The following is a 21,048-nucleotide window of genomic DNA, read 5'->3' on the forward strand; positions in this document are numbered from 1 at the left end:
GATCAAGCAAGCCTGCTTCCTCCTATTGAGAAAAAGGACAACAAAGCCTGAGACCTGAAAGAGGACATAACAATGTCTTGCGATTGTTGGTTACGCAGGAGGATTTGGGGCGTCCCGGGACGTGCGTAAGCTGATAGCCCTACCGCCTTCCTGAAGCGGCTGCCCCCAAGACAGTAGACGACAATACGAACTGATAAGTCACTAGCATGATAGATGCTGTACATTATAGTTGATGCTAATGCTAAGGCTAGAGAGCTAGGCCAACCTCCCAATCTCGCGACCTCAGACAAAGTTATCCTGCAAAACATCGTCTAGGGTGAAGGTCCGACACTTCGAGACGTCCCCCAGACTTCCCGCGGCCTCTGATTGGCTGCCTTGGCCCAGCGGCCCCTGAAGAAGCTCGCCAGCCGCCGCCTGATTGGCCCGACCGCCAGCGCAGGCTAAACCCGAAAGAAGGCAGCGTCGCACTGACGGAATCCCTCAACGAGCACAACACTCTCTGCTTGTGCCCTCTCTCTCTCCCTCTCTCTATCGGAGTATCCATGTCCAGCAGTCTCCTGTTGCTGCTGTCGTCCTCGCTGCAGCCAGAGTTGGCCTCACAAAGCCACAGTCGGAGCCCTGCACCAGCCTCGTCTGCCGCTGTCCTTTGCGGTCGAGCTCCCGTTCTCCGTACGCTCTCGTCCACAGTGTCCACCAGGTCCACTAGTTCAACCCAAGGAACTAACCCAGTTAGCAACAAAGTAAATAACCAAGTGCCGGATTAGTTGTTGACTCGACGTGGTTTGCTTGTTGATCGATGACAAGCAAGCCCTCCGTTCGTCCATCTGCAAAGGCATCATCTTTTCGATCCCGCTCTCGGCATCGTCCTCCACCGTGCTGCTGCTGCCCTTGCACGCGAATGTGATATTCGAGGGGATCAGGGCGCCATCTTGATTACACGCCCCATGCTGTCTTCTAAGCATCCGCCGCTAACAAAATGCCCACCACAGCGCCCGTTCCCGACAAACCGAGACAGAGTGCCGCCAGCAAATCTTTCTTCGGCAGAAAATTGTACAAGGACAGGCAAGCCGATGACCGCTCCGACGGATATGCGGCCTCGATAAATGCAGAGACACAGTCGATCTCTGGCAGTCTAACTGGTTCACGCAGTTCGCGCTATTCAGCGAGAGGCTCTATCGGTTCGTTCGACGCCGACGAAACCAATGCTGTGGCCGCCGCCGCACTCAGTTCGAACGCCGGCATAATCACTTCCATCCCCTTTGATAGCATGCCCTCGGATGCAAGAACTCCTATATCTGTCGACTATCTCCCTAAGCAAGACTCAAGCGCTCATCGAGAACCATCCCCAAACCATCTCGGCAGATCCGGCGCCGACTTTCATCAATATCCAGCCTGGGATTCGAAATCTACAGCATCGCATAATTCTATTGCTGCCCAGATCAACGGTCCTCGGCCGCCTCCGCACGCATCGAATTTAACAATGACGAGCAGTTCTACAGGGGATCGCGGCACAAGGTATCAACAATGGGGGAGACCAGGTAGCTCCGCAGCGAATACTGGCTTCGGTTACGCTTCTGGCGACTCATCATCCAACTCGAGAACTTCACTCGATCAGACCAGCATTCACTCTTCCCAGTCTTCGTCTGCCACACGAGCATCGTACTTTTCCGATAGCAATTCCTCCCGCACTCTCACTACCTCCTATTCCGGCGGCGAGCGAAACACCACATATCCAAGCGGTTCCGGCTCGGGCCGCTATTCGAATACTCAGGGATCATGGCCAACATCTCAGCAGCCTTCTTCACACGTTCCACCTTCGCCATCAATCACAGCTATTGCACCGGGCGAGTATTTATCGCGGCCAAAAGATGATCGGATGGTCGATCAGCTGTTTTTGGAGTTGATGCAGAAGCGGGGCTGGCAAAATTTGCCAGAGCAAGCCAAAAGACAGATGCTCGCATATCCCGCTTCCAAAAAATGGACTCTCGTACATCAAGATCGATTGACCGAGCTCCAGGGTGAACAGAAACGTCGCCATAACTCCCGGTTGACACATGGCTATGATATCAGCCCCCATAATGTCATCGGCCGAGCCGATGAAGAGGGGAGTCCCGAGTGGTATGTGAAAAAGGTTATGGATGATACAATTACGTCGAAGCAACTGGCAAGTTTGAGTGTCAGTCTGCGAACACAACCTATTAGGTAAGCGTTTGATATTCCGTTATCACAGACGTGAACTCTTTTGATGCTAATAACTATGTAGTTGGGTCAAAGCCTTTGTTGAGGCACAAGGTCAGGTTGCCCTGACAAATGTGTTGATGAAAATAAATCGTCGCAAGACAGGAGGCCCCGGCCCCGTAGTATCGTCTGCCGACAAGGATCTCGAACGTGAATACGATATCGCGAAATGTTTGAAAGCGTTGATGAACAACAAGTATGGCGCCGACGATGCTCTTGCTCATCAGCAAGTCCTTGTTGCTCTGGTCAGCTCGCTGCTATCACCTCGATTACAAACACGGAGGCTGGTCAGTGAAGTTCTCACCTTCTTGTGTCATTGGGCGGATGGCCAAGGCCATCAGAGAGTGTTACAGGCGATGGACCATGTCAAAAACCAACAAGGGGAAACCGGCCGGTTTGATGCCTGGATGCGCATTGTCGAGGTCACGATCGACGGCCGTGGCAAGATGGGCAGTCTTGTCGGTGCGAGCGAGGAGTATCGCAGCGGAGGTGTAGGCATGGAGAACCAACTGATGGAATATGCTGTCGCGACGATGTTTTTGATCAATATGCTCGTGGATGCGGCCCAAGACGATTTGCAATTACGATGTCACATTCGCGCCCAGTTTATATCTACTGGAATCAAGCGCTTGCTGACGAAGATGGAAGGATTTCAATATGAGGTTATTGACAAGCAGGTTGAACGTTTCCGGGAAAATGAGGCTATCGACTACGAAGATCTCTTGCAGCGCGAGGGCAGCAGCGTCAAGGATAGCATGGAGGGGGAGGTGAAAGATATGAGCGATCCGCTTCAGATCACAGATGCCATCAGCACGAAGCTAAGTGGTACTCGGGCCGCAGATTACTTCCTTTCTGCAATGCAGCATATGCTTCTTATCAGAGAGAACTCCGGAGAAGATGGATTGCGTATGTTTCAACTGGTTGAAGCAATGTTGAGCTATGTTGCTATGGATCGTAGGCTGCCGGACCTAGACCTCCGTCAAGGTTTGACATTTACGGTTCAGAATCTGTTGGATAAATTGCATACAGACGCCGAGGCTAGGCATGCCTATGATGAATCGTTGGAAGCACGCCAAGTCGCAGAAGCAGCCATTGCCGAACGTGATGAAATGAAAGCGCAAATCGAACTTGGAGCTGATGGATTAGTCAAGAAATTGCAAAAACAGATCGAGGAGCAGACCAGTGTTCTTGAATTGCAACGTCGTCAAAACGAGTCTCTCAAATCCGAGCTTAACGATGTTCATCGTCTTCGAGCACAGGAACTACAGAGGAATGAGTTGGAGACGCGAGAGTTGTATCTCATGCTTCGAGATGCACAGGACATCGCTGCTTCCAATGCAAAGAAACAAGCCGAGATGAAATTGGGAGAGACTGATCCATCTCAGATGAGGGGTATTCTAGACCGCGAAAGGTTGCTTGAGAGACTTGAACGCCAGCTTGAGCGAACAAAGACCCAATTCAAGCTTGAGGGCAAGGTCTGGAACCAAGATGGTCCATCGGATCGTCTGCGTGAGCTTCGGGAACAGATGGACGGTACTGGTGTCCAAGAAGAAGAATTCGAAAAGAAGACTCGCCAAACCCTAACCAACAGCACATTCGGATCAGTCACACGCAAGAAGGTTCCTTCGGCCGACCATGAGAAACAACAACACCTACCCGAAGTGACCGAAACTGAAGAAGAGCAAACCACAGAAAAAGTCACGCTTGAGGGATATGGACGTCCGCGCATGGACCCAGCGCAGGCCACCGGGCTATTGGGAGAAATTGCCGCTAAGGTTCGCAAGTATGATTCAGATGAGGAAGCCGAAGGCTTACCGGCTGAAGAAGAGAAACCTCAGGCTCCTGAAGAAAAGCCTGAAGTCGTGGAAGAAGTCAAAGAAGAAGCCCCTACTGCTATACCACCACCCCCTCCGCCACCACCACCGCCGCCGCCGCCGCCTCCATCATTGTCTGCTGGTGCTATTCCTCCTCCTCCCCCTCCACCACCCCCTCCTCCAGGAATCAATGGAAGCATACCGCCTCCTCCGCCTCCTCCGCCTCCTTCATTGTCAGCTGGTGGTATCCCACCTCCACCACCTCCTCCCCCTCCTCCAGGATTCAGCGGAATGGTACCTCCGCCTCCGCCTCCTCCTATGGGCCCTGGTATTCCACCACCGCCTCCTGGTCCTCCGGGTGCTCCTATAGCCGGCGCATGGCGAGCCAATTATATGTCAGCGCAAAACCAATCTTATGCACCAGCAGTTTCCATGCCTTCAATCAGGCCTAAGAAGAAGCTCAAGGCTCTCCATTGGGATAAGATTGATACTCCTCAAGTCACAGTATGGGCTAGCCATGCCCCAACGAATGAAGCCAAGGAAGAAAAGTACACCGAACTGGCTAAGAAGGGTGTTCTCGACGAAGTGGAGCGTTTGTTCATGGCTAAGGAGACCAAGATTTTAGGTGGCGGAACCTCCGCAAAGATGCGCAAGGACAAAAAGCAAATCATCTCCAACGAACTATCAAAGACCTTCCAGGTTGCTCTGGCCAAACACTCACAGACCCCCGTGGACGAGTTAGTGCGTATGATTATCCACTGTGACAAGGAAATATTAGAAAGCGATGTCATCATGGAGTTCCTGCAGCGTGACGATCTTTGTACCGTTCCGGAGAACACTTCCAAGCTCATGGCACCGTACAGCAAAGATTGGACAGTTGCAGATGCGGCAACGTCTGAGAGAGAGCAAGATATCAATGAGCTCACTCGTGAAGACCAAATTTATCTGCAGACAGCCTTTGAACTTAATCATTATTGGAAATCCAGGATGCGCGCTCTGGCATTAACGCGTAGTTACGAGGCCGACTACGATCATATCACGTCCAAGATACAGGAAGTATCTAAAGTCTGCGATTCTCTTCGTGATTCAGTCTCGCTCATGAATGTCTTGGGTTTGATTCTGGATATAGGTAACTTTATGAACGACGCCAATAAGCAAGCACAGGGCTTCAAACTGGGCTCTCTTGCACGCTTGGGGATGGTCAAAGATGATAAAAATGAGACGACATTCGCAGATCTGGTGGAGCGTATCGTGCGCATTCAATATCCAGAATGGGAAGGATTCCAAGATGAAATTGGTGGTGTGGCTAAGGTTCACAAACTCAATATCGACAATCTTCGCCAAGATGCCGTCAAGTATATCGGTACTATTAAAAACGTGCAGATGAGTCTTGACTCGGGCAACTTGAGCGACCCAAAGAAATTCCATCCGCAGGATAGGGTTAGCCAAATAGTCCAGCGGAGCATGAAAGAAGCAAGGCGGAAGGCCGAGCAGATGCAGATCTTACTCGATGACCTAGCAAAGACGTTTGACGACATCATGACATTCTACGGTGAAGACAACACGGATGAGAACTCGCGGCGTGACTTTTTCAGCAAACTTGCCTCTTTCTTACAAGAGTGGAAGGTAAGTTTTATATTTGTTCGATTTTGGACTTTAGGTGTATTGTTGCTAATGAAAATTGTGATATAGAAATCGAGGGAAAAGAATATCGCATTGGAAGAGAACAGAAGACGATTAGAGAACTCACTAGCCCGTAAACGGGTCAATCCCGCAACATTGGCTAATGGCAGTGGCACCGACAGCCCCATTTCGCCGACATCAAGCGGTGCAATGGACTCATTATTAGAGAAGCTACGTGCTGCAGCTCCTCAAGCTCGAGATCAGCGTGATAGACGTCGACGAGCACGGTTGAAAGAAAGACACCAAGTGAGAGTTGCCTCTGGACAACGAATGCCCAATCTCCACGGCATGGGGGCAGAAGCCGATGGAGAAGGAGAGGGCGAATCAACAATTGTCAGCAACGATAGCGAGCATCTCGCGCCACATGATGCCGGCGCCAATGGCACGGAATCACCCCAAGTATCCGAGGGCGAAGACATCGCCGATCGAGCCGCCAATCTCTTGCAAGGATTACGGAGTAACACAGACACAGATGAGGAGCGCGCTCGAAGGCGAAGGGAAAGCGCTGAAGATGAACGACGAGCACGGAGAATGCGCATGAGGTCTCGCAATACAGCCAGTGGCAGTAAAGATAGTGCAGATGGATCTCTCCCATCGGTGGTAGAGTCGCCTGTCCCTGAGCATGAAGCCGACGAAACTGAATCTACCACTACCACCAACACCACCACACCAGCCATCGTAATATCCGAATCAACAGTTGACCAAGCTGAGACGCAAGAGCAAACACCCGATCCTACTATCCCAGAAGAAGGATCATCACCTGACAGACCCGTTGAAATCTCCGACTAATAGAATAATATCCACTCTCACCCCCTGTCTGTCTGTCTGTCTTTCTCTTCATCTCGGAGAAGAAGAAAAAAACAAATACCCATTTGACATAGAATGAGATGAGATGAGATGAGATAATAACGATTACCCAAGTAACTTACTTACCCCCCTTGTTCTAAGAATCCTCCTTTCTTCCTGTACATCAACACTTTACATGCCGAGAGGTTCACTGAAAAAAAGGGGGGGAAGGAATTGCCATGTTATTTACTTTATTTTATCTTTTTTTATTATCATTACAACATTGATAGCAATGTATGTAAGCTGTGCATGTTATCTTACCTTCACATTTACCTTTACCCTCTTGATTGTGTTGCTGCATGAATCAATTGCATATGGAGTTTGGACGAGCGTAACTATTTCCCTCCTCTTTTTTTTTTTTTTTTTGTCAATGTATTGATTGATTGATTGTTTGTTTGATTGAATCGTTAAATTGGATTTTGTTTCTTCATACATATAATTAGGACTTATAAACCAGTTGAAAGAAAGATGTATGAAGATTGATCGGTCGATATAGATACCAACACAACAGGTAGAAGTGGAAGTAAATAATAAGAAAAAGAAAAGTATGCAAATGGGTTGACTTTTGAAAATCAAAATCGAAGGCTAAAAAACAAGAGACAAGAGAAGGATGGGTGGATTTTGGTCTTCGCAGTAGAAGATCACGCAATTTTCAAATTTCAGAATATAAAAACGAATGGAGAAGAAAGAAATATAAACACGGTGAGCGAGGGTCTGCGTCTGTCATATCTACACGTGAAAATGTCATTCAAGTCATACAGAGAAGTGAAGCATGAAAAATTGTCGGGCCGTGAAAACGGTGAGTGAATGGAAGGTTGGCTGGTATTTTATGTAAAGTCGAAATGTACGGAAAATATATAAATAAGTCTGTCGTTATATATGTATTCTTTTGTTGAGTTGACGAAACGAGGGAGTTTCAGGAGAGGCTGGTAATTTTTTTGGTCGGTCAGTGGTAAGTCGTTAAAAGCCCACGGTTGTGCCGATGACAGCTAGGGTAATCTGTACAGAAAGATGTTAGTTCAGCCTGTTTATGACTATAGTAGTGATATGTAGGGAAAAGTAGACGTACAATAATTGCCAGGATTACAGCGCCAACTGGAATCATGACGCGATTCACATTCCTCCACCAACGAGCATTCTCGTACCGCTTCTTTTCGTACTCTTCTATACGATATTCGGCCCCGGGTTGAGCTACCATCTGCTCGTCATCTAGAGGAGTAGGCTGAGGCGGAAGAGGGAGAAAGGCAGCGATAAACCAAGCAAATGGAAACACGAATCCAAGACAGAATGCGTATTTCTGAACATTGCGTCGGCCCAGGACAGGCTCGAGTCTGGAGTCTAATGATGGCGCTGTCCATGTGTATCGAGGATTCGGGTGAGCTTTGTCTCGATGGAGGTGCGGTGATGATGCCTTTGCGACGGGTCGATAGACAGGGGTTTCGGCAACGGATGGCTCGTCTTCTTCTTTTTGCTGCTGCTGCTGCTGGTCTTGATCTGTAGGCTTCCAGTGGCTTCGAGGATCAGCTGGGTGGTCTGCAATGAGTCGAGGAGCCTGTTTCTCGTCATGAGCGCGAGTCCATGGGCGAGACAAGTTGATGGGATTCTGGCTGGCATAGCGATGAGGGGAGGCCGGTCGAGAGGCTGCAGTTGAAGGCCGACTAGTTTCGAAAATAGACAGAGCGGCACTCTGCACTAATTGCCCATTGCTGTGATAGTATAGCCGCACCCAGTTGGGGAGCATATTCAGGAAGCCGTTGGTACTGGAACTGGACCCGGGTCGAGACTCTGTGCTGCCGATTAAAGACGAGGGAATGTGTCGAAGAGTTGACCGCGGTAGGTTCGACAGACTGTCAAGGCGTTCGTCATTCTCCTCGACAGGCCAAATCGTGGATGAAGATTTGCTGGTAGTAATCAAACCTAGGCCCTGTTTGAGTTCCACACTGTTGTCACTCAGGTTGCTAACAGTGTTTACAACTGATTGCGCGGGAACTGTCGAAAGAGTTGGGTTCCACCGTGCAGCTGATCTGTCCGACATAGTTCGCGCTGGCCGTCTTACTTGCGCTGCTTGGTTGGAGGATTCTGCGTATGAGCTTGCATATGAAGGCGCGCGGATCTGGGCATACTGAACCGATGCTGGCGCTGTGTCAATCATAATTTCGATTTCTGACCGGCCACTTCCAGTAGACGTGGTACGTGATCGCGACAAGTTGGTTTCTCCGCCGGAAAGCGCCAAAGACGAAGCCGACTGATATCCCCGAAGAAGCTGCTCTGGGGGGCTAGAAGTGAACGATGCCGGTTGCGAAGTGACGCCATCTGATAAAGGACCTGGCCAGCCCGTTGCATTGTGTGTATTATGAATCACTGTGCCTAAAGAATTGGAAGAAGACGCAGTAGAGTCCGAGCGACTATTGAGCCCGAGTGTAGCCGGTGACGAGCTTCCAAATGCAACCACATTTGGACTAGAACTTCCTAGAGAAACGAAGTTCGGACTTGAGGGTGCACCAATTGGCACCAGATTAGGACTTGATGTGTGGTCGTACGTGACAAAATTGTCTGATTCCGAGGAGAGAAAGTCTTCAATTGGCTCGTTCCTTGGGGATGAGCTTCCGGGTAGCACAGGTATTATTGAAGCTCTAGGGGGTGGAGGTAACACGATAACATCGTCCTCGTCACTATTCAGATCGTCAACCTCTTCTTCKTCTACGCCCAGTGAACTAACTTCGTCGGCAATTGTATTTGGGAGAATTCCATGGTCCCCTTGCATATCAGTCGGTTCGTGGACTCCAAGCTTGGCAGTATGAGCATCATCATAATCGCTGTTAGTATCGTCTGAAGGCAGTAATGGTGTAGGAAACGATGACTGGCTAGACTGAGGGTCGTTATCCCAAACTTGAGACGAATGGCCAAGATCGACTGATGATGAAAATTCCCAATTAGGGCTGCCCATACTAGCATCTGCTTCTCTGCGCTCGCCGATTGGCCCCGTTGCAGTGTGATCTGTTTCAGTCGACACTAGAGACACATTTGAAATCCCGTAAGCGCCGTGAAGCGCATACTCTTGACCAATACCCGGATGCGGCAGAAAGACTTGTGCGGGTTTAGTTGGATACGGCGTGGTCGAGTAGAAGTCAATCTCTTCTCTTCTCTTTCCCACCCGGGCAGGTGAGCTCTCGTTTGTGTGTGACGGGGTGCGCTCATGGAGCGGTCTCCGTCTTGGAGATACACTGGCAGATGACCGGGGCGACATGGTGGAATTGGCGTGTCATTACCCGTGCAAATCTCCGGTAAATCAAAACAATAGAATAGTAATATCGTAAGATCTAATCGCAATGTTGTAAACAAATCATAAGCGCAAGCGTGCAATGTCGTCAGGAAAGTCTAGGTCGTGACTTGAAAGAGCGTCGTATATAACAAGCGAGTCGTACTAGGTTGGTCGTATCTTATTGAATCATGGAACAAAACAATCAATAAACACAACAATGTCTGCCTGCTTCCGGAATGCTAGGGCAAGGGCGAAGGCGATATCGATAATGGTGATAACGAGTGTGGGGTGTGAATGGATAGAAAGCAACGATCGTAGTATAGAATAATCAACTCAGTACCAAGGCATATTAAAGCATTACTACGTATATCATATCAATAAATCGTAAAAGAAGCGAATAAAGGGGTGCATAAAGAGCGACACGAATAGAGTTAGAAAAGCAATAGAACGAGAGGGAACGACTGGCAAACAACAACGAGGGGAAAAAACGACGGAGCACGGAGTAGGAGGAAGAGGAAGAGAAACAGAAACAGTCTGGAGCAGGGGGACAAAATGGCCGGAACGACTGGGTGCACGTAGCACCGCCTTGGTATCGGGACTTAAGCTGCACGTTCGAAATCGAGGCCTGCCCGACTCAAGGGGGAAAAGCTCCTCGCTGTGGAATGGGGTTGCCCTGCAGCGAGCGAGGGCGGAATGCCGATTATGCGGTGTGCGCGATCGCCAGGAACAGGAAAGGCTGTAAGAAACTAAGAATCCTTTGCAGCGCTTAGCAAAAGCAACATGAGGCGTTCCTGCAGCCAACTCACAGGCTACTGCAGGTCAGTCGCGCAGTAATTGGCCGAGTTGGGGCAGGGCCCGCTCGCAGTGAGACCTGCAGGCGTTCGCCGAGGGTAACATACTGAAGCCATTGCATGGATATTGAGGGATTATTCGAGGATTATTTAATAATCAGGCAGGCGTGGAGTCTAGAGTTGGAGAGGAAGAGTGAGGAAGAAGAGGGAGAAGAGGAAGAAGAGGAAGAGAGGGCGTGCTTTACTTGCCGTTGAGGAAGGAGCCGGGCGAGTCACGTTTCTCTCCCTAAAAAGAAAAGGTGGAAAAGAGTACAAAAAGAGTGCAAAAAGAGTGCAAAAAGATTACCAAAAAAAAAGAGTAAAAATACAGTTGAAAAATGTTGAAAAAACCGTTTTTGTCGGGCAGGGCGCGAAACGCGCGTAGGGTTGGTTGGTACTCGGCCAGCTATGCTATTTTCACCACACCATATACGAGCAAGTACATATTGAATAATACCATAGCGATTCTCATAATGGTAATGAAGCGTCAAAAACTGCACTTGAGCAGCGCAGAAATCCAAGTGCAGAGAGCGTTTCAGCCGTGTGTCAATTCTGCCTGTTTGGGGAAAGCGTTTTTCGCCGGCCAATCGGACGACTTCTTTTTCACGTCGCTGCAGCCAATCAAAGTTACAAGGTTCGTATGTCTTCTATTCTCAGATGTGAAACTCGCGCAGGTCAAATGAAAACATATGAATGCGGGGGATTTTTCTTGTTTGTTTTTTCTTTTTTTATGTATAGCAGTGATAGAGAATAAAAAAGAATGGAATCAGGTACAGAGATAATTATAGTAACCGCTCTTGGCGGAGAGTTCTTGGCAACGCGCAAGCTTCTCTTCTTCTTTTGATGAACTCCGACCATCGTCTTGCTGTCGGCAGTGATATCGCAGTCTGATGGCTATGATCATGCCTTGCAAATAGAACTTTTGTCGCATCAGAGCAGCGCTTAATGCTAGCTTGGTCTACCGGTTCCAATCTCCACTGCTTTGCATCCATCAAACGTTTTACGTCGTACATCGAATCAGACTACGTGTTCTGATATAACTAGCAGTCGGACATCAGAGCTTGCATTGGAGAAGCTAGAACTACTACTACCCTGGGCACTCTTAGTCTGACTCTCTGCCCATTGCACAGCCAGTCCACCTACTCCATACAATGGCCCCAATCAGCTTTGCTGGCCATTTGAAGCAGCTATACACGAAACGAGTCGGTGTGTATCCCCCCACCTACTTTAGTTTTTGCAGTAGTATATTGACTTGCATCGTGGCAGATGCTTCCCCACCTATGCTGTCAACTCACACGACCGCCGTGCTCTCTGTAAGTAAAAACACAGCCCAGTATCGCCATGCATTCCCAGCTGACTTGAGAGCAAAAGGTTTTCGTGACATTAGCATACGTGCTACCGTTTTACCTCTCCAAGACAACCAGGCCATCGCCTACTCTGAGTCGGGATGCGCCGTCGGTGATTCGTAGTCGGGTACGGGCCGTGACAATGGCCTGTGCCGCCAGCACCGTGTTTATTCTGATCATAGTGGCTCTAACAGGCGAAGCGTCGCTTCCAGAAGCTATCAAGCTTCTTGGTTGGTGGCCCTTTGGGATACTAGAAATCGTCCAGTGCCTGCTTTTGACCGCCATCCTGTTCACTGGTCCTCTTTTTGAGAGAGGAGTCGCAGAGAACGGTTGGAAATCATGGATCCGTGGAGAGGGTGTATCCGAAATACTTCAAAGCTGGATTGGCTTCCGTAACTTTGTCGCTGTACGTCTTCTAACCCTTTTGATTGACTAGCAATGGAGTGACTGACAGTATTGGAATTTTTCTAGGGTCCTATTACAGAAGAGATCATCTTCCGCTCCGTCATCATCTCTCTTCACCTGCTAGCCAAGATGTCTGCAGGGCGCATTGTCTTTGTGTCCCCGCTCTACTTTGGAATTGCACATGTACATCACTTCTATGAATTCCGCCTGACTCATCCGGACACACCAGTGGCGGCCGCTCTACTCCGGTCGATTTTCCAGTTTGGATACACGACCGTGTTTGGCTGGTTTGCGGCATTCTTGTATCTAAGAACGGGCTCTCTGCCAGCAGTCATCCTTGTCCACACTTTTTGTAACTGGTGCGGGCTGCCTCGGCTTTGGGGTCGCGTCGAAGCAAGCGTCCCTATCGGACCGCCACAGATGCGATCCAAGGAGGACACAGATATCAGCCCGCTGCAGGTGGCTGGTGGCTGGCTGGCGATTAGCTGGACTGTCGCATACTACGTGCTCCTAGTTGCTGGCGCGGTTGGCTTCTATTACCTGCTGTGGCCGCTGACCGAGTCTAGGTTGGCGTTGGCTTCCTTTTAGATATGTACGAGAGACTTAGTATTAAAAATTTATCATAGGTACTTGCTTGGTTTATACAGTTTTCCAAGTTACCCATAAATTGCCCTTTTGTTGGAGTTAGATACACTCCTCGGTTCAAAGTTGTCTTCATCAGCTATATTTATGCATCCATAGATACTCGCCACTAGCCAGACACAAAACAAAAAGCATACCAGCCACATCCAGGTAACCCCAATTCAACCACCTTCCAAGATTATTGGACTACAGGGATTATCCCCGACCAGTCGACCGTATTTTCAAAGCTATAACAACCTTAGGTTATACTTCTTGTGACTTTATGGCGGTCTGTTTTGGCTGTATAAAGCCGAGGTCTTATCTTATCTCCGACCCGGCTCGCCCGAAGTGCGCAAACTTCCAAGGTTGTCTCCGTGACTGAAATGGAATTATTTCTTCCCAAACTCTTCTGCGCTTCTTTTCGTGTACGTATTATATCGAGTGTCTTGTTTTCTCATTTTCCCTATTCATTGCAAGCAGCAAATAGAACGTATGATATTTCTACGACATAGACGGCCGCAATGACCCATTCTCTACCGCGCCATGCCGCTCTCTTGAAGAGTCAGAGGAGCTTGCAAACACGCACATTCTTTCGCTCATTATCATCATCACCATTATCGCGTGCTTCTACGCCACTCCCAACAACTGCAAAATGTCCCGCTCCGACCTGTGCTTGCGCACCAACTCCTTCCATGCCCGAAGGGCTACCCATCGATCTTTCGCGATCGCTTAACGCCACAATGGCACCATATACGCAGCAGGTATTGATATCAACGGGGCAGACGAACTGGACCAGTCGGATTGAAGACGATGGTGTTGGTAAGAGCTGGGGCGCGCTTGTGCGCGGGCTGAAAACGATGTTTGGGCGGGGAGGGGAATACGCTGATGTTAGTCCTTTTACATTCATTTTATTGATCTCGTCATTTGCTTCCCAGGTATTGGACAAACCAAAGTGCTTGGATGGATTAGAGCTAACACAAGAGTGTGGTAATGTATACAGCCATACAACAATATAGTCATGACCAACTCCTCTTTCCAGCCTTCGTCGCACGCTTCCTCTGCGTTCGCATCCGCGTTTTTGTTTCCCGCCTTCAAATACATTCCCAAAATTCCTGTCACTACCGTATCGGCTACTACCAACCAAGCAAGTCTTGAATCGTTTGTGCGAGCATATCTGCTCCCACGCAAGCTGCATCCTGCACACGCAGGCATCTCAGAAGCCCAGAAGCAGTCAATGACGAGCTCTTCAGCGTACCTTTCTCATTTTCCCGATGCTTTGGATATCAAACAATCCCCAACTATCCTGATTTGCGGTCATGGAGGTCGAGATATGCGCTGCGGTATCATGAGACCCGTGTTGCAAGCCGAGTTCGTGCGTGTGCTCCGCGGGAAAGGGTTCAGTGTCAACAGTGACGAGGTTACTGGCACTGATAATGCTGCCACTACATTCGATGGACCGACCCATGCCAACATCGCATCTATCAGTCATATCGGTGGACACAAGTACGCCGGTAACGTGATTATATACATTCCACCAGCTTTCGTGACGACATCTCCTTCATCACCAGCAAGCGCATCTGTATCCAGGCCTAGCCCACTGGCCGGCAAAGGGATATGGTATGGACGTGTTGAGCCTAAACACGTAGAAGGTCTTGTTGAGCAGACGATCTTTAACGGCACGGTTGTGGAAGAGCACTTTCGCGGTGGCATTGGAATGGATGGGGAAATCTATAGATTGTAGATATTTATATAATATGACCGATATGTAGTATACCATAAGCTCGTTCAATATTGCAACTCGAAGCCTATCGCGAATGTTTTGCTTTCCCCAAGAATGCCCGCGCTAACCATTTCGGGCCGGAGATCAAACTTCGCCGCAGCTCGGCAACTTCCCAGCAGCTAACATTATATCTTCAGGCCTGTTGAAGAGAATTGAAACCTGATTCTTCATCGAGATTAGTCTGCGAGTCTGCATACTCTGTGACCGATAGAGCCCATTCAAGTGAGATTCAGAATTTATTCAATATGAAGTGATCGACAACGACAATTCAAACCCTCTGGAATCTACAAAAGGATAACCTCGCAAAGTCAGCACGAGTATGATACTCTCGGCGCGAAGATGCCTTGCCAAGAATGGCTTGCAAGGTCTTTTAGGACACTCTGCCCGGATCAATCGCGCGCAGCCTCTAATTTCACCAGCTTCAACATCGCGCTCCACATCGTCGTCGTCATACCTAGACCTTCGCGCCGTCGATAAAAAATGGCAAGCACGATGGGCCGAGGCCGAAAAGGAAAAGATGGAGAGACTCAATGATAGTGGTGATTGCTCCGGAATTGGATCGAGGGAAAATAATGACAAGGAACGACCAAAATCATATATTCTTTCTATGTTCCCTTATCCGTCAGGTACAATGCACATGGGTCATTTGCGAGTCTATACTATATCCGATGTGCTGAGTCGATTTTATCGCATGCGTGGGCATGATGTCCTACACCCAATTGGATGGGATGCGTTCGGTTTGCCGGCTGAGAATGCGGCTATTGAACGTGGTATTGAACCAGCCAAGTGGACCGTTGAGAACATTAGGCGTATGAAGGACCAATTGCGAAGTTTTGGACCTGCTTTTGATTGGGAAAGGGTATGTGCCTCTCTATTTGCTATTTTGCTTGAATGTATACTGAATTCTCGATTTAGGAGTTCATGACGTGCTCTCCAGAATTTTATAAGCATACACAACGCATATTTTTGATGTTGTACGAAAAAGGTCTTGCATATCAGGCTGAGGCCTTGGTCAATTATGATCCTGTGGATAAGACGGTTTTGGCTAACGAACAGGTGTGTCCTTCCCTATCTCTCTCATAGATCTTTGTCTAATCCAAATAGGTTGATGCCAATGGCTTTTCGTGGCGGTCAGGGGCCAAGGTCGAGCAGCTCAAATTGAAGCAATGGTTCTTCCGCATAACTGCGTTCAAAGAAGAGCTTCTTAAAGACCTCGATTCTTTATCTGACGGCTGGCCAGAGCGTGTTTTGTCCATGCAAAGAAATTGGCTGGGAAAATCCAACGGCGCAAAGATCAAATTTGCTGTTACCTCCAAGCACAGCAGTAAGCTAGATGTCGAGGTATTTACGACTCGTCCCGATACGCTGTATGGTGTTGAGTATATCGCACTATCTTTGGACCATCCTCTAGTCCAAGAGGCTGTAGATTCAGACGCTGGCCTGAAAGCTTTTCTGGACGAAGCATCATCTCTGCCGCCAGACTCGAAGGCAGGATATCGCTTGAAAGACGTTTATGCATCTCACCCCTTGCAGGTTATCGACAAGGAGACGGTTCAAATCTCGAGAAAATTGCCTGTCTTCGTAGCTCCCTACGTTCTAAGCGGTTATGGCGAAGGGGCTGTCATGGGTGTTCCTGGACATGATGCTAGAGACCTGGCTTTCTTCAAGGCAAACTTGCAGCCAGAATTTATCCCAATAGTCATCCAACCCGAACCTCCAGTTCCTGCTGAAGAAGTATCCGCCGACACCAACATCCCATCCTACGATGCCAAAGCCTATACAAGTGAAGGATACTTGACCACAAGATGTTGGAAATACCAAGGTCTAAGCTCCAAGGAAGCCGCAAAACAGATTGTGACCGATCTCGAACAAAGCGGTCGTGGCAAACAGGCAGAGACATGGAGACTCCGCGACTGGCTAATCAGCCGTCAACGTTATTGGGGCACTCCAATCCCCATGATACACTGCACCAGCTGCGGCACAGTGCCAGTACCCGTTGACCAACTGCCTGTGAAGTTGCCTGAGATCCAAGGTGACTGGTTTAAAGCCCAGAAAGGGAATCCGCTAGAGTCAGCTGCAGATGACTGGCTGCATACGGAGTGTCCGCAGTGCAATGGCCCGGCAAAGCGTGATACAGACACCATGGACACCTTTGTCGACTCGTCATGGTATTTTATGCGATATCTGGACCCGAAAAATGACTCTGCGCCTTTCTCTGCTTCTGTGGCTCGCCCTGTAGACATATACATCGGAGGCGTGGAGCACGCGATTCTCCATCTTCTCTATGCCAGGTTTATATACAAGTTCCTTGCTCGAACGGACTTATTCCCTGAACTAGCGCACACGCGCTCCCCTACAACCACAACGGCAACACCAGCAGAGCCCTTCCAGACCCTGTTATCGCAGGGCATGGTGCATGGGATAACATACTCGGAGCCGTCAACAGGTCGGTTTCTGTTGCCGTCCGAGGTCGATTTATCAGATAAAAAGAACCCTTTTATCAAGGGTACAACTGTGCGCCCCAACATATCATACGAGAAAATGTCCAAGAGCAAACACAACGGCGTTGATCCGATGATCTGCGTCGATAAATACGGTGCCGACACGACGCGCGCACACGTTCTCTTCTCAGCGCCAATCGCTGAGGTGCTAGAATGGGACGAGACCAAAATCGTGGGCATTGAGCGGTGGTTTGGCCGGTTGTGGAAATTTGTCCTCGATTCAGCTAAGAAGCTGGCATCAGCGGAGGGATCGAAATTGTCGGCGTTACTGTCACTAGAAGATATACAGCATGAACCGCACGCATTCAGATTACCGAATCTCATCGATCTGCCCGACTCTGATGTCGACGTCCTCCTCGCTACGCATCGCACTATCGTCTCCGTCACAAACTGCATTGATCAGAATCCTTACGCCTTGAACACGGTCATTTCCGATCTGACGAAATTGACCAACACTTTTATCTCTTCTGATCCAACGAATCTCACAATCTTATACACGTGCCTCTCCTCTCTTCTCCGTCTTTTATCCCCCATTGCCCCTGCACTTACGTCCGAGACATGGGAAATCCTACACTCAGCTATCCTTTCTTCTTCCTCCTCCACGCACATGCTCCCAATCAACATCGCAACCACAACCTGGCCCGCACCACTTCTCACCGACACCGAGGCAAACGCACTCTCGTCTCGAGGCGGACAACAAATCGGCATCCAAATCAACGGCAAACTACGCTTCAACGTGACAATACCACGTCTTATATCCACTGCCAGCAGCAGCAGTAATACAGATACAAAGACAGAGGAGCAGAATTGGATTGTGGACCGCATCCTGGAAACAGAGCAAGGGAAGTTGTGGCTCAGAGAGAAGAATGATTGGGAAAAGAGGAAGAGAGTTATTGTTGTGCCTGGGGGAAGGGTAGTGAATGTTGTCTTTTGATTGTATGTCCATTTGTTTGAGGACTTTTGTATATCATATAAGAAAGGGGGTCAGTTTTCCTGGTGTATATTATTATATTTGTTCTAAAGAGTCTCCACTGAAACGATGAGTTTGGTATATATTTATTGGATTTGCAAAAAGTCGCGCAAGATACGAAATAAGAAATTGTCCAAGCAATTCACAAACGTACCGTGATGTATGTGTGTATTTAATTTACCTGGGTACAGAAGCAAGAAACGTTCGACAATCCAAACAATACTTGATGAATGCATAGCTCAACCTTGCTCGTTCTTGTCAGGATAGTATGTCTTCGGTAAAATGATAGGTTGAAGTGGCCACGGCCTGTTTTGAAAGGTTGCTGCTGCTTGCTGGGCAACTTTTAGGTCCATATCTAACAGCCTTTGGAGGTCGTCCAAGTTTTTGTACACTGCTGGTGAGGAGGACGGTGAACTATACTTTTGAGTAGTGCCAATTCCAATAGGTATCGTGTTCGTTGAGGAAGCTGGCATTGTACTTGATCGTAGTCTGGAAGGTGGGAAGATAGGCGTTTTCATCGCTGGCGATGAAAAAGCAACAGGGACATCTAACGAGGTGGTTGATACGTTGCACATGGCATCTTGAGCCCAAGAAGCTTGAGACGCGCACAAATTCCCTGGACTCAGTACTGATGAGGATGAAGCCAGCTCATATGGTGTTGCCGGGGAATCGAGGTTGCTCAACCGAAGGCCGATCTGAACAGTTGCATAGCTGACATTAGACGGATTGCGGTTATGTGCTGCTGCAAATGGAGGTTGCGGAGGCGCAAGGAGGATGTCGTCATCTTCATATATGCTTGAAGCTGGATATTTTGCTCGGTGAGTACTGAGTTTTGCTGGGAAATTTGAATAATGGCCACCATCCGTTTGGTTTGGAAACTTGTTGCTTGTTGGCGTCGGTGGCAAAGATTTATCAATATTCATTGTATTGACGAATCCTTGCATTGTGGCCATATGCGTACTGTTGAGGAAGGGGGGTTTATCCTGCTGAATTGCAATCGGTGCTGAAATTTTTTTCTTCATTCCTGTTTTCATGGGCCCAATAAACCCCCAGTCTCGTAAAGCTCGGAACGAATCCGAAGAGCGAATAGTCATCCTAGCTGTATATGAGCGGAATAGTAGTTGGAAGAGTGATATGATAATTCCAAGCACATTAATCGACATCATTCCCATCATGAAAGTAATCCCCTTGGGTAAACCCAGGATGGATCTTGTCCAGAAAGGCAGAAAAAATATCTACTTTGGTCAGTATAGTTTCTGATAAAGATAATGTTAATTAGATATCCGATGCACCTACGAAGACGACGGTTGCTATTACTAGGTAGTAAACCATCTGACTTGCAGCGATCCTTCCCATGCGATCTACATCAGCTGTACGGAAGAGTTGCGTTGCCAGAATCGATGCAGTCAATGTAAAAGACACTAAAAGTGCAATTGAAGTCCCGAATGCGACATCACTCCAAGGTGTGGCGACTGAAAAAAGTCCGAAAGAGCAGGTATCAAGATTAGAGCGTCGGGCTTGAGTGGGTATCCATAACATCAAGATCAAGAACAACACAGCTGTCCAGCAGATGAAAACACTTTCCTTTTTGGGCGGTGCAAATCTGATTCTTTGGAATCCTCGGTGGAGTGTTTCGATTCCGAAGACGAGTATGACAAACCCTACTAGCCACAGTGCTATACGGGGGTCAGACTATCATCAATTCCACGGAAATGAAGACCGAGTGACATGCCTGGGAATAATATCTGTCCCAATATATGGCAACTTGAAGAAACCGAAGGCCCCATTTCAACCGACTGGATCACCACGAATACTAGTCCCTGGACAAGCACAGCTATCGATATCGACAAAGTCACAACGTCACCAGGTCGAATCGAGTAGAGGAACCCATATCGGTTTCTGTTACCTCAAGCGTCAGTCAAGTATTTATTTCATTTTGGGGCTAGTCCTTAGCTTACTTTGCCTGACTCGAGGCATTCTTTCTTGGAAGTTTCCACACGTCGAATAGGATGGTGGCTATCAGAAGTGCTGCCGATACCATATTGAAAGAAATCAAGAGGATTGATGACGACGAGCTGCTCGCTCCATGTTCACTATTGGATTTTGCATCCCGAATGTGTATTCCATGATCCGAATCTGCAACTTGCCGATATGAATATGATGGTGCCATCATAGAGTTTCGATAGATACCGGCATTCGTCTTGATTGAAGATCACACCGTTGCAAACAATTTAATTGATAGCAGTGACACAATGAGAGTTTAAATCCAAGTCAAAAAGATTCCATTCCAGAATATCAGAGTTCTACCAGAGACTCGTTCCTTGAGGAAAGAATTGTACAGACCAGCTGATGAGCCTTTTTGCAGCCTTCCGGGCCTGAAGAGAACAAGCACCAGATACAGAGATAAATGTCCAAAAAGAAAAGAGGGCAAAACCACAGAAAACTTTTACTTCTCATGGAAGCTGCAGACAAGCGAGCGTATCAGATTGGCTGTAACCCAAAATAGCAAATGCAGGCCTCGATAATCCAGACCATTGGGTCTGAGTTGTGCCGCAGATTTAGAAGAAGCATGCAAGGAGAGGTTTCGTTCATGTAAAATGATCGCATTGGGCGGCGACAATTCTCAAAAAGGATGCTCGCCATGACTAAGGCTCTATCGCCCTAGCATCTCAGAACGGCGAGCAACGAAATTCCCAGTAGGCAAAGTAAACGGCCTGAAGAGGTGCCATGTATGTGAAATCCGCAAAGCTTC

General features: G+C 48.4%; 5 protein-coding genes across 5 annotated transcripts; 3 read left to right on the top strand and 2 right to left on the bottom strand.

The window, feature by feature from the left end:
• Positions 1 to 976: 976 nt before the first annotated feature.
• UA08_07914 (Cytokinesis protein sepA) lies at positions 977 to 6,524 on the top strand (the record flags this gene model as incomplete). Its single annotated transcript, XM_020262817.1, has 3 exons — positions 977 to 2,202; positions 2,264 to 5,678; positions 5,745 to 6,524. The coding sequence occupies 3 exons, from the start codon at positions 977 to 979 to the stop codon at positions 6,522 to 6,524; spliced, it is 5,421 nt and encodes a 1,806-aa protein (XP_020117060.1).
• A 1,017-nt stretch (positions 6,525 to 7,541) lies between these two features.
• On the bottom strand, positions 7,542 to 9,828 carry UA08_07915 (hypothetical protein; the record flags this gene model as incomplete). Its single annotated transcript, XM_020262818.1, has 2 exons — positions 7,542 to 7,580; positions 7,651 to 9,828. 2 exons carry the CDS (start codon positions 9,826 to 9,828, stop codon positions 7,542 to 7,544), a joined length of 2,217 nt encoding a protein of 738 aa, XP_020117059.1.
• Positions 9,829 to 11,824: 1,996 nt separating this feature from the next.
• Positions 11,825 to 13,012, top strand: UA08_07916 (hypothetical protein; the record flags this gene model as incomplete). Its single annotated transcript, XM_020262819.1, has 4 exons — positions 11,825 to 11,879; positions 11,940 to 11,986; positions 12,045 to 12,425; positions 12,491 to 13,012. 4 exons carry the CDS (start codon positions 11,825 to 11,827, stop codon positions 13,010 to 13,012), a joined length of 1,005 nt encoding a protein of 334 aa, XP_020117058.1.
• A 554-nt stretch (positions 13,013 to 13,566) lies between these two features.
• On the top strand, positions 13,567 to 18,260 carry UA08_07917 (hypothetical protein; the record flags this gene model as incomplete). The annotated part of the gene is made up of 5 exons (XM_020262820.1): positions 13,567 to 13,864; positions 14,062 to 14,782; positions 15,165 to 15,684; positions 15,741 to 15,881; positions 15,930 to 18,260. 5 exons carry the CDS (start codon positions 13,567 to 13,569, stop codon positions 18,258 to 18,260), a joined length of 4,011 nt encoding a protein of 1,336 aa, XP_020117067.1.
• A 275-nt stretch (positions 18,261 to 18,535) lies between these two features.
• On the bottom strand, positions 18,536 to 19,240 carry UA08_07918 (hypothetical protein; the record flags this gene model as incomplete). Its single annotated transcript, XM_020262822.1, has 1 exon — positions 18,536 to 19,240. The coding sequence occupies one exon, from the start codon at positions 19,238 to 19,240 to the stop codon at positions 18,536 to 18,538; it is 705 nt and encodes a 234-aa protein (XP_020117066.1).
• Between the last annotated feature and the right edge of the window lie 1,808 nt (positions 19,241 to 21,048).

Source organism: Talaromyces atroroseus, assembly GCF_001907595.1.
Source record: "Talaromyces atroroseus strain IBT 11181 chromosome Unknown scaffold_12, whole genome shotgun sequence".
Lineage (NCBI taxonomy): Eukaryota > Fungi > Ascomycota > Eurotiomycetes > Eurotiales > Trichocomaceae > Talaromyces > Talaromyces atroroseus.